Source organism: Lepisma saccharinum, chromosome 29 (assembly GCF_977018435.1).
Source record: "Lepisma saccharinum chromosome 29, izLepSacc3.1, whole genome shotgun sequence".
NCBI classification, from domain to species: Eukaryota; Metazoa; Arthropoda; class Insecta; order Zygentoma; family Lepismatidae; genus Lepisma; species Lepisma saccharinum.
In genome coordinates, this window is record NC_139257.1 from 35,951,506 (window position 1) to 35,965,120 (window position 13,615).

General features: G+C 39.8%; 1 protein-coding gene across 1 annotated transcript; it reads left to right on the forward strand.

Moving 5' to 3' along the window:
• Window positions 1-705: 705 nt before the first annotated feature.
• LOC145981462 (protein GVQW3-like) lies at window positions 706-1,182 on the forward strand. Its single transcript, XM_083114693.1, has one exon. It carries the CDS (start codon window positions 706-708, stop codon window positions 1,180-1,182), a length of 477 nt encoding a protein of 158 aa, XP_082970819.1.
• The last annotated feature ends 12,433 nt before the right edge of the window (window positions 1,183-13,615 follow it).

A 13,615-nucleotide genomic window follows, 5' to 3' on the forward strand; every position in this document is an offset into this window, starting at 1 on the left:
GATATGACTATTTATTTCTCTATCTTACATTCCTTCCTTTGTTTCTGGCTCGGTACTTCGATATCTACAACTATATCTAGCTTTCCTTTTCTCCTTCTCTCTCTCCTTCTGTTGTGTGTATTTGTGTCAATTTATCTTTCTTCCTATTCTCTACATGTCATCGCCTATATTTCCCTTCCTCCCTCTCTCTCTGCCTCTTCATCACAGTGTTTCGATATCTACAACTATTTACACTTCTGAACGTTTCTACTTTTGCTCTACTTTCCTAACTTCATCTGCACCTATTTTCCTCATGCTCGCTGTACTTCTCCCTGCATCTATTTAACGCCGTCGTTCTCTCTTGCTCTCCCTATGTATGTGTGTGTGTGTGTGTGTGTGTGTGTGTGTGTGTGTGTGTGTGTGTGTGTGTGTGTGTGCGAGCCTCTCCCCTTAGTCATTATTCAGTAACCCCACGTTTTCCGCCCACTGCATGTATATATCGGTCCGTTTCTCCATCTGTCATTCGTTCTAACATTTATCTGTATTTCTCCTCATGTACGAGGGGATATCAAAAAGTTTTAATTATCCCCCAGAATTTATTGAGTGATTTCGATGAAACTTTGCTTCTGTAGTCATTAGACCTTCTATGTGTTCTGTAGTGAAAATTATTAATGTGTGTTATTTCTGTTCTGTATAGGTGGCGCTAATTGTTAGTAAAGTGCAAAAATGGAGAAGATCGAAGCTCGCAGCGTTATTAAGTTTCTGCATTTGAAGGGTCACAACGCCCGCCAAATTCATGAAGAAATGAAAGTTGTGTATGGTGGTGATTGCCCATCCTATGACACTATTGTGAGGTGGAAGAGACATTTCCAAACAGGTCACATGCCTGTTACAGATGAACCTAGATCTGGACGCCCATCATCCACGGATGACACCGCCACAGTGAAGAAAATCGAGGATCTGATACTGGAAGATCGACGCATAACTATCCAAAACATCATGCGACAAAGTGGACTCAGTTATGGTAGTCTTTGGAATATTATTCATAAGGAATTGCATATGTCTAAGGTGTCGGCCCGCTGGGTTCCGCGTTTGCTCACTCCTCTTCAGAGACAAACACGGCGTGACATGTCGAGTCAGATGTTGAACATTTTGGAACAAAACGAGGAAGATTTTTTTTGCCCGTATGATAACTATGGATGAATGTTGGATCTACCTATATGATCCTGAGACAAAAGAGATGAGCAAACAATGGAAGCACCCCTCGTCCCCTCCCCTCAAAAAAGCAAAGGTGCAAAAGTCTGGTGGGAAGGTCATGCTCTCAGTGTTTTGGGATTGTCATGGGGTCATCCTTACAGACTACCTTCGGAAGGGAGAAACTATCACTGGGACATACTTCACTTCTGAGGAAGTTACGAGATGCTGTGAAGGAAAAACGTCGCGGCATGCTTCCAAAGGGATCCGTCTCCTTGCGGAAAATACACCCGCTCATTCATCGCAAGCAGCGGTTCTTGAAGCTCATCGTTGTGGCTATGAATTATTACCGCACACACCCTATTCTCCCGATCTAGCACCAAGTGACTTTTTCCTTTTCCCACATATGAAGAATCCACTTAGCGGTCGCCATTTTGCAACACTAACGATGTCATATTGGAGGTGGAGCGCTGGTTTGCCATGCAATCTGCAGAGTTCTACAATGATGGTCTTCGACAGATCAAAAAACGCTGGGAGAAATGTGTAACTCTGCATGGTGACTATGTAGGGAAGTCACAATAAAAGGATATAAAACTCAACTTTCTGTCTCAATTATTTCATGGGGATAATTAAAACTTTTTGATACCCCCTCGTATTTAGCTTCGTTTGCACATACTTCTTTGTCTCCTATCCTCTGCTCTCTTCATACACCTATTGTCCCTTCTCCTCCGCCTTTCGCTTTCGCTCTAGCTTTCTGCATCTACCAATTGTCCCTTCTCATCTGTTCTTCGCTCTCTGCATCTACCTATTGTCTCTTATCCCCTACTTTTCGCTATCTTCTTCTGCACCATTCTCTCTCTGCATCTACCAATTGTGTCTTCTCGTCTAGCTTTCGCTCTCTGCATCCACCAATTTGTCTCTTACATTTTGGTGTTATTTCTCTGCATCTGCATATTGTATCTTCTCCTATGCCATTCGCTCTCAGCATCCACCAATTGTGTCATCTCCTCTCGCTCTCGCTCTCTGCTTCTACCAATTGTGACTTCTCTTCTACCTTTCACTCTCTGCTTCTACCAATTGTGTCTTCTCCTATGCCCTTCGCTCTCTGTATCTACGCATTGTATCTTCTAATCTACCTTTCGCTCTCTGGATCTACCAATTGTGTCTTCTCCTCTACCTTTCACTCTCTGCATCTACCAATTGTGTCTTCTGGCTCTTGCTCTCTGCTTCTACCAATTGTGTCTTTTCCTATGCCTCTCGCTCTCTGCATCTACGCATTGTATCTTCTAATCTTCCTTTCGCTCTCTGCATCTACCAATTGTGTCTTCTCTTCTGGCTCTTGCTCTCTGCTTCTACCAATTGTGTCTTCTCCTATGCCTCTCGCTCTCTGCATCTACGCATTGTATCTTCTAATCAACCTTTCGCTCTCTGGATCTACCAATTGTGTCTTCTCCTCTGGCTCTTGCTCTCTGCTTCTACCAATTGTGTCTTCTCCTCTACCTTTCCCTCTCTGCATCTGCCAATTGCGTCTTCTCCTCTGGCTCTTGCTCTCTGCTTCTAATAAATTGTCTCTTCTCCTATGCCATTCGCTCTCTGCATCCACCAATTGTGTCATCTCCTCTCGCTCTTGCTCTCTGCTTCTACCAATTGTGTCTTCTCCTATGTCTTTCGTTCTCTTCATCTACCTCTTTTCTCTTCTCCTCTGCATCCATTTAATTTCTCTTTTGCTCTGCATTACGTTCTCTGCCATTTATACCAGCGTTTTCACCTTCAAAAAAGAACAATTGTAGAAAGGTCTTTTCAATGTTTTTTCAGCGCACAAGAATTCTACCGTAGTTTCTCGGTATTGACTCTCAAACAGGCGAAGCAATCGAGTTATTTACATCACCATGAGCTATTTTTTGATAGGTCCAGCAGTGCATCAAGTTTTGCGTTTTCATTTGTAGTAGCTTTCAATCCATCGTTGCCTAGAAACCATGTAAAAAAATCATGTAGATTGAGTGTAAACAGTGTAGACGCAGGCTTCCACCGTACTTCATTACCGTTAACTTTTTTTGCAAGTGCATAGAGTTGCAGAGACGTGGACTATTTTTATACTTCAAACATCCGGATCAGCTCCAACTTCTATTACAATCCCGGATTCGAAATCTTACGAATCCCACCGCACGGAGCGCTGCTGTCGGGAAAACAAATCAACTTCGCTCCTTCTGCAAATATTTGCCTCCCTTGTACAAACAGTGGAGGTTCAGTCGGCCGTGACGTCACGCTTGTTTCAGCCGGGAGTTCTACGTGAAACAATCGTCGATAAGGCGTAAGGCAGAAATCATATATATTTCTTCCTACGATTCGAGGAAGAAGACTGTTCCAAGAAAGGTTGCAAAGGAGAGGAAATTTGAAATTTGTAGCTATTTTCTGCAGGCTCATTGGTCGAGAAAGCAAAGTGTTCCTTCGGGTATCCCATAAAATGTCGACACTGTGTTTTTTTCACGTTTGCTTCGGTTGTCTATGTTCTGTTACTGTTGTAGGGTAACGAGCTAGTATTTAATATTGCAAGGCAGAGGTTTATGTCCATAGGAGACAGGGGGGCGAAAATTATTGGGGGGGGGGCTCTGATCACTGAAATAAATTAATGAATGACTCACTCCCTCCCTTTTTTAAGTTTTGGCCTCAGTGTTCGGAATCTCGTAAAAGCCCATGAATTCCTCAAAAATATTAAAATTTTCATTTACAGTTCGAATGCAAAATGTCAATTGTTCACGGATGGATATGTCACAAGTTTCGTCAACCATAATAGCAAAATACTCCCGACTTTTAATATCTGGTACCACGGAGCGCAAAACAGATCTCCCTAATATATCAATGATCTCGTTCTGAATGTCATGTGAGAGCCATTTGTAGCCCGAACGTCCCATCCACTACCCTAGTTCATGCACATTGTCTTTTGAAACTCTTTTTAGTAAAAATGTTAACAATACTCATAATTTACTTAGCATATAGTAATAAGTCATGTGTTTTGGTGTCTCTGGTCATAGCCCCCCCCCCCCCCAAAGTTGATGGTTTAGCGGTCTCAGCCCCCAAAGTTGATGGTCTACAACATTTCAAATGTGTATTTAAAGTTAAGTTCATGTGGCACGAGAAGTAAAGAGAAGTATAATAATAATTTAGATTCTCTTAAGCAAAATTATTTGGGGGGCTCTGCCCCCACATCGATAACATTGGGGGGGGGCTTGAGCCCCCCAAGCCCCATGGAGTCGGCGCCTATGATAGGAGTGGTGTGCAAGTTCATATTTAGAGTAAATTAGAGCCAAAATGACCATGAGTTGGACCTTCATGAATATTTTTAAGGGGTCTTGAGGAAATTTTGACATTTGGCGAAGATTTTTGTGGAGGCCAAGTCCCACCCTACGTTGTAGCGCCCAGGAGTGAGTGAGTTGAGGACGTTTTGGGAGAGAATGTTGAGGGTGTATGCAGTGCCCTCCCCCCCGCAAAATATTACCAAAGCCCCCCCCCAAATACCTTCCTTTACACACACACACACACATGCATATGCAAAGTAAAGGAGTTAGGCTGGGTACAATTGGTCATGATATAAACAGGATAGGCTTAGGGGAACCACATTGGTGTGTAAGGAGCAGATGTCCGCCATATTGGTGGCCGCCATGTTGAATTCAACTCAAAATCTATAAATGCGAAGGGGGTGTGATATATACGAGATGACACTGTTTCTTCACACCTGGAGAATGATACATTTGTTACAATCATGTAGTCATAACTTTTTCTTGATTAAATATAGGTTGAAGAAACGTTCACCACTGCATTTCTCGTGAAATTCTAGCCTGATTTGATTCTAGTCTGACTGCCACGCGGGAAACCCGGGTTGATGATCTAAGGTAGGAATTTTCACGGCTTTGTTTCCGCATAAAGCAGCTCTAGGGCCCACCCAGCCTCAAATCAAATGGTACCCGGGCCGCAGCGTGGTGTTGATTACATCACCTCCAAGATGGCCGACATCGAAAATATGTGGGGCCCAGCCCCCACATACCCTAAATGTGCCTGCACGGAACTTTAACTTTACGTTTAGTTGTATATATTGTATTAGTTTCTGTACCCCTGAGTAACTACGTTTATTTTTTACATATGCACCCTCTTTTATGTCAATGGCTGAGGGTTCCCGAAAGGCATACATGTCTCCGGGCTTCCCCTCACTGCGGGGTTTTGCGGCTTATAGATCCGGCACTGGTTGTATGGATGAATTAGTTTATTGAAGCAATTTTGAGGGATGAACTGGTGTTTGGCAAACGTGCATAGCAGAGTGAAGATAAATCTTTTCAGACAGGGTTCCATAAAGTAAAATTCCACACGGGCATTAATCCTCTAGTCCCGTGCCCACAGCACTTCATTCCTATAGGCGGACGATGCAAGCATTGATGCCCGTTGAAACTGGGAGCTGTCACTGCGAGTGCCGTGTTGTCACATTCCACGTACAGCTTTACACCGCTGAATTAAAATCTGTATAAAATCTGTTTCACAGTGTGAATTGACAATGAACATGGATTTTAAAAACAGATCCAAAGAGATTTAAAACAAGATCAATATTGTATTTGTAGGACTACCCAATACTACATTGTCTCGCAAAATTTATTACTAAGGTTCTTTTGACAAATTTTAAAAATCTGAAAATTAAGAATAGTGTTTAGAATCCTTCAGCCTGCACCGTACCAAAATTTCTTCACAATCGGATCACCCGTTTTTTATTTATACAATTTTAAAGAGAGCGTCTTTTGCCAAAGTAAAAAAAAGGCACTTCTTTGTTCTCACGACGATAAAAAAGTAGAAGGCCTACTCGGAAATAATTGATTAGCATAGATTGACGTAGAATTGAAGAAGCTACATTTTGATGTAACTCGTTTCCATGTAAGTCTACTGGTTAATTCTTAAATGGAGTCCAATTCGAGTATCTATAATTTTAATCTGACAGTATATAGATACTTGGTTCAACGGAACTCAAAACAGAAACTGAACGTAACTGTGCATAATTTGATTAAATTTTTAAACCGTTAAACCCGTACTGAACTTGTCAAAGCTTCTCTTAACATCAGCGTTGTGCTACTTGAAAGAGTTATCGACACGTAGTTAAAAGTTGAAAGAGCGCGTGTGGTTATTTCGTCCCAGAAATTGCCTTCGTTATTCCGCTCAAGAGAGGGCAGCACTGTATTGATTCTCAGTCAACGAGTTAGAGAAACTAGCAATAGCATCGGAAGCTAGTTATTCCACCTTTGAATTCGGGAAATATGAAACTAAATTTACACTGAATGTAACAAGAGGGAAAGTCTAACGTTCGTGGCATAAAACTTTGTTCTGTTTGTTATTTCTTCAAGTACTTAAAGTGCAGGAAAATATATATATGACTGACAGGTTTGTGCTTCTGTAGGAGGAAGGAAGAAATTCAAAGCAGGGAAAGAGAAAATACAGTGGAGTAAGAGTAACGGACATAGTGAAAGAAAGAGGTACAGAAGGCGATAGAAAATGGAGGGAGGGGAGATATAAAGAATTTTCGAAAATAGACAGGGAGAAGATTGAAGAAATGGTGAGAACAAAACAAAAAGAGGAAGAGATATGCAGGACAGAAAGAGAAAACGATAAGCATGGGAAGAAAGGAAGAGACGTGAGCCGTTAAAGGGAAGGAGGGTCATACACAGAGAGATAGTTAAAGCGTAACAAAAAGACAGATAAAGGGAAATAGGGGAGATAAAATGAGTGTGAAAAATATGACAGACAGTAGAGAAAAAAGGAAATAAAGAAATGCAGAAGAGAGAAACACAGAGGAAAGTAAGAAACGAGAATCCCTTTAATGGAACAATAGACAAACTAAAGGTAAAGCATTACAGAAAGATATTAAAAGAACAGAGAGAGAATAAGACTGATAAATAGAGAGGAAGAGTAGGGTAGGGTAAAGTAAGAAAGGTAAGAAAACGAGAGAACGAAATAAAACAGAAATGAGAAGAAACACAAGAAGAAATAAAGAGGGAGAATTTCAACAGTGGTGCAAGATTTGATTTGATTTTTGTTATTTAGCGTTTCTTTCTTGTCGCTTCTGGCTGGTCGCGACGATGAGGATGAGCAATGATATGATGAAATTAATAAAGGGACAGTCTGGGCATGGGTGTTCTCTGCGACTGTCCCTTCATCAATTACATCATATCATCGCTCATCCGCATCATCGACTCAACGGAACAAGAATCAAGCCCATAGAGGAGAGAGAGAAGGAGAAAGGAAAGATGGAAAGAATAGGTAAAAATAAATAGTAAGAAGGGGAAAATGAAAGAAGAGATAAAGAGAAAATAGATAAACATTGGAAGGAACAGAGTGAAAGATATAAAGGAGCGAAGGAACAAAGTAAATATGAGAGTGAATTAAAAAGAGAGAAATCTTAGTAGAAACGAAGCAGTGCCATCCTGAAATTAGCTGAGACGAGCTGAATAAAATCCCCTGGCAACATCAATGATCAACAGTAGACGAAAAATCTTTCGGTATTGGTTGCATCCATTGTTCATAACGGCAGCTTCTGGCCGAAGTTTGCTAACTGAAAACTCACTCAGCGGGTTTCCATTCTAGGATATTTCCACCACAGCCACCATTGAGGCAGCTGCTATTCCCGCCACCAACACCGCGCTCGACAACAAACCCGCACTTATTATAAACACGACCATTTCCTCTCTAAACCCTGCTAATTTCCATTGAATTCTCAGCAACAGCGGGTGTGCCGAATGATGAAGCTAAACGCTTCTCAATGCAGACCAACAACACTTGAAAAGCCTACTCAGCGCACTAGCAAGCCTGGAATACTTCAATAACCCTTCTGTGTCTTTCTTTTCCTCTGTCTTCCGCCGCTACTCTTTTCTCTCCCATTTTCATTCTGTATCTTTTTTTCTCTGTCTTCCTTCTTTTCTTATGTTATCTTTATTTCTCTTTCCATCTTTTTCTCTGTCTTCCTTTGTTCCTTATGTTTTTCTTTCTCTTTCCTTCTTTTTCTCTGTCTTCCTTCGTTCCTTACGTTTTTCTTTTTGTTTCCTTCTTTTCTCTGTCTTCCTTCGTTCCTTGTGTTATCTTTCTTTCTCCTTCCTTCTTTTTCTCTGTCTTCCTTCGTTCCTTATGTTTTTCTCTTTGTTTCCTTCTTTTCTCTGTCTTCCTTCGTTCCTTGTGTTATCTTTCTTTCTCCTTCCTTCTTTTTCTGTCTTCCTTCGTTACTTATGTTTTCTTTCTTTTTCTTTCCTTCTTTTCTCTGTCTTCCTTCATTCCTTCTGTTTTCTTTCTTTCTTTTTCTTTTTCTCTGTCTTCCTTCGTTCCTTATGTTCTCTTTGTTTCTCTTTCCTTTTCTTTCTCTGTCTTCCTTCATTCCTTATGTTTTCTTTCTTTCTCTTTAATTCTTTTTCTCTGTCTTCCTTCGTTCCTTATGTTTTTACTTTCTCTCTCTTTTTCTCTGTCTTCCTTCGTTCCTTGTTATATTTCTTTCTCCTTCCTTCTTTTCCTGTGTCTTCCATCATTCCTTGTTTTCTTTCTTTCTCTTTCCGTCTGTTTCTCTGTCTTCCTTCATTCCTTATGTTTTCTTTCTTTCTCTTTCCTTCTTTTTCTCTGTCTTCCTTCGTTCCTTATGTTTTCTTTCTTTCTCTTTCCTTCTTTTTCTATGTCTTCCTTCGTTCCTTCTTTTCTTTTTCTCTTTCCTTCTTTTTCTCTGTCTTCCTTCGTTCCTTATGTTTTTACTTTCTCTCTCTTTTTCTCTGTCTTCCTTCGTTCCTTGTTATATTTCTTTCTCTTTCCTTCTTTTTCTCTGTCTTCCTTCGTTCCTTATGTTTCCTTTCTTTCTCTAACACTCTTTCCCTCTGTCTATCTTTGCTTCTTATCTCTTCTCTTTTATTTCTTTCGTTACCTCTCTTTTCCTCTGTCCTCCATGTTGCTACGAAAGCTTGTCTACTATCGGATTAAAAATTATAGATTCTCGATTTTGGACTCCAATTAAAAATTAACCAGTAGACCTACATTAAAGCGAGTTACATCAAAATTTAGCTTATTCAATTCTGCATTAACCTATGCTAGCCAATTCTTTCTCCAGTATGCCTTCTATTTTTATCGTTGTGAGAACAACAAAAAAAGATCCGTTTTCTTTAGTTTTGCAAACGATCGCTATATTTGAAATTATATAAATAAAAAACGGATGGTCCGATCGAGATGAAATTTTGGTAGGGCGCAGGCGGAAAGGTTTTAAACACAATTTTTTAATTTTGAAGTTTCTCAAAAAACCGTTATTTTCAATTTTGCCAAAGAACTTTTTCTTGGTATTGGGTAGTCCTAGAAATACAATATTAGTCTTGTTTTGAATCTCTTTGCACCTGTTTTCAAAATGCATTATCATTGTAAATTCACATTGCGAAACCGATTTTATACAGATTTTTTATTCAGCGGAGTACAGCTGTTCGCGGAACGTTGCAACACGGCACACAGCGATGTCTGTTGAATTGCGGAGACTGGCGGGGGCCGCTACGATGCAATGCTCGCACCCTACTAACTAAAACAGGTCTAATAGTGGACCGCAATGTGTATCTGAATCTCTCCATTGGATATTTGAAGAGGGCGTACTTCTGAACTTCCGATGGATTTCTTAATCGGCATAGACTTTATACAAGAGAACAATTTTGAAATAGACATGTTTATGTGTTGCTTTTGTTGGATCTAACCATGAAGAGATAATTATTTGGGTCATGGACAGTATTGTTGATGCTCGCCCATTTCAGGATAGTGTTACTCTTCCTCGTAATGTTTGCCGAAGTTCCAGTAACAGGTTTCTGCACTCGAGACCAGGAGCACCTGCTTATCACTACCGTGGGAGACGCCACACCGATGCAGAAAGAGGAGGAACGAGTTCAAGGCCAACAGCTGTTTATCAACAAACATGCTCGCTCAACGAGGGAGTCCGCTCAGACAAGAGGGATTGTGCCTTCTCCTGTGCTGTCGTCATTGTTGCTCACAACATAATCTGCAAAAATAATAATATTAATAATAATAATAATAATAATAATAATAAAATATTACTACTTATTACTTATTAAACCTTTGAGAGCTGTAGAACACGTTGCAAAAACCCGCATGTCTTTATCTCATATGGTTTAGGAGTTATGTTTCATTGTAATGGTAGCAGGACTTTGTTGACACCCTGTACATTCCAATGACGACAGTCAATGTAATGAAAAAAATGTGAGTTGATCGACTCTTACAGTCATATTTTTACCGATAGAGTAGGTAAATTTACTGGCTTCCAATACACAATTAACCTGTGTGATAATGTGCCTGTTAGACAACCGAATTGCGCACACCTTACATCCAGAATTGCGCACAAATCTCACTGACCTGTTTTGCGCACAGATTTTGATCGAACGTTGCCACTTTGATAGCTTTAAAGTCTGTGCGCAAAACTGTTTTTTTTCTTTCGACAAGAAGAGAGAGAGAGAAATTAGAAATAAAATAGTAAATCTCTTAAGGATTAAATTTAAAAAAATATAATTTGACCAGTAAATGTAGCAAGTCAAGATACAATTTTCATACCAATTTACATAATACAGTAAGTCACTATTGATGTTTTCAAGATAGCAATTTTCATACCAATTTACTCAAGCTCATAGGTTAGGTTAGGTTAGGTTAATGACTGCACAACAAACACTTCTGTCAATGGAAGCTCGTGACCTTCGGTATATATACGGAGATACACCGACAATTACATTCTAATCCACCAATCAGGTTCATTCTCTATGCCTATCTAATGCTACCCTTCCAGCAAAAACACGTGGAAGTCCACACAAACAAACACAACATACGTGAGAACGGCTTGAGAACATTTTACATCTGACAACATCGCCTCATTTTTCTGTGCGCAATCCTGTACATTGTGACAGCTTGTCAACGGATTATCAGATACCACTGATAGAACTGGAAAAGTGTGCGCAATTCGGCTGGAGCCATTAGACGTTCCCCGTATCCAATGGTGAGAGAAAAACAACAAAGAAATCGATAAAATAGTTCAAGATATGCAACTTTGACAAGAAGTATTATCTGTAGGTTCAGAGGCCGGAAAATTTCCCCTTGCGGGGAAATTGGGAGGGAATGGAAAATCCGATGAAAAAGAAAACGTGAACTCAATATGGGAACAGATGTTATTAGTTTTCACTTTCCTATCCACATTTAATTTGCTCTTACCTCGTATTTCTGCTGATTTGAGTATAATCCTGTATCAATTTATACAGGGTGTATCATAATAATTGCGCAAACTGACACAGTTGAAAGTACACGATAATAGAAGCAAAAAAATCTCAGTAAACATGGGTCAGCAAACGAGCCGCTTTCCAGATAATTGCGAATGTGTGGTTACAAGCCGCCACTGACTTCATTGTTTGTAAACGTCATCCTAGTTGGTAAAATGTACTCTTCGTTGCTGTAAGGTTCCATTTTCACTACGCAGTACAACACAACTGACGTCACTCCCACAGTACGATCAGACTGTGTACTGATTGTATCCATCCTGTTTGATTACAACGCCACCTCTAGTCACTCGGTGTTTACAAAATGCAATCAGTGCGGGATGTAACCACACATTCGCACACATTATCAGCATTTTACCAACTAGGACGACGTTTACAAACAATGAAGTCAGTGGCGGCTTCTAACCACACATTCGCAATTATCTCGAAAACGGCTCGTTTGCAGACCCATATTTACTGAGACTTTTTTGCTTCTATTATCATGTACTTTCAACTGTGTCAGTTTGCGCCTTTACTTATGAGACACCGTGTATATTGTTTATTTGCACATCGTTTTCTACTTCTTCAGAGATGATAGCGACGATGAGGATAAATAATGAACTTATGAAATGGGTAATGGAACATACACTATTGTACAGTCACGGACACTACCGGGTTGTAATGAATGTATTAACTTTCAATGGAATACTTACAATCCAGCAGTGTCCGTGGCTGTACATTCATGCCTGACCGGGATTCGAACATGTCCTGGTAGCCAGTATGTAGGTCATTACTTAGTTTAACATTTTTCATATGTACGAACATGGCCTAATGATAATACTACTGCTGCTGCTACTACTACTAGTACTTATCATCATCATCATATAATTTCTTTGCATAAAGGCAAAACTTACGCGAGAAAGGAAATTTTACTCCTTGGTGTATTTTGTCCTTAGAATGTGGCAACACTGGTTGTATATCCACGTGAGTATTCTATCATCAATTTTACATTAAGAGCATGGCGCTGAGCCAAAAACTGCAAAAAAAAGTGAAGTAAAATAAGAATGACGTAACTAGAACATGAACCAAAGTTTTCGTGGTGGAACAAAAAGTAGCTTTTTGTATCATTACTAGAGCCCGGAAGTTTAGGCATTTATTTTCGTTAAAATAGGCAGGCAAAAAGGCATTTATAATGTGGTAAATAGGCACTAAAAATGAAAAAAACAGGCAAAATAAACCGAAAAAAGGCACATTTAGAAGTCGCTTACTTTTATCTATAATTTCTGGCAAAATGTTAAAATCTAAACTGGGAAGAGCATTTCAATTTTCTCCGTCTTGATTGCACATAACTACAAGGTGCTTTTTAAGTTCTAAACATTCATTGATAGTCGTCTGTCAGAGAGAATGTTTTTCATAATAGAAAATGATCTTTCTACTTCGACAGAAGTTATTGGAGCATACACATAACAAGCTAACGTAGCTGGACTCATTTCGGTAACAGCATTTTCACCTTTTAGAATATCACAAATTGTTATCAATTGTTTCAAGTCCTCATTTGCACACTACCCGTTAGCACTTTTCCGCAACAGCTCACCCCTTTTCTCCTGGCACTTCCATCATCTACTGCATAGATTCCTCGAAGATTTTCATGGATGCTATAATTGTAATTGTCTCTGGCAATGCACCATAATGTGCAAAAGTAAACTTGAATAGCACAGGAGTTTTTTCACTTCACGAATTGAAGCCGCTTCATTTTCTGGAAGAGCATCGATCACCTCACTGATTTTTTGAAGGTTGTTAGCATCAGTGGCGTACGCAAGGGGGAGGGGGGTTACGGGGTTTAACCCCCCCCCCCCCTTGAGCTTTTGAAATATTATGGAAAAGGCTGTAGAAAAAAAAATGGCTAATTTATTATAGTCAAAGATCTGCGACAGTAATAATAATAATAATAACAATAGTCTACTACTACTAATAATAATTTGAATTATTTTTCCCATGCAGCATGGAGAGAAACATAACATTCCAAACACAATCTAAGCGGCCGTAAAGTTGAATTTTGCAATTTTTTTCGCAAAAAGTAGCGCAGCGACTCTCGCGAGAATTGTGAAAATTCCTTGCTTCGTTGCAGTGTGCCGACCTTATTGCAAACGTTCTTC

Bases quoted from the DNA above. Each gene is read 5' to 3' on its own strand.
- LOC145981462 (XM_083114693.1), top strand. From the start codon at position 706: ATGGAGAAGATCGAAGCTCGCAGCGTTATTAAGTTTCTGCATTTGAAG.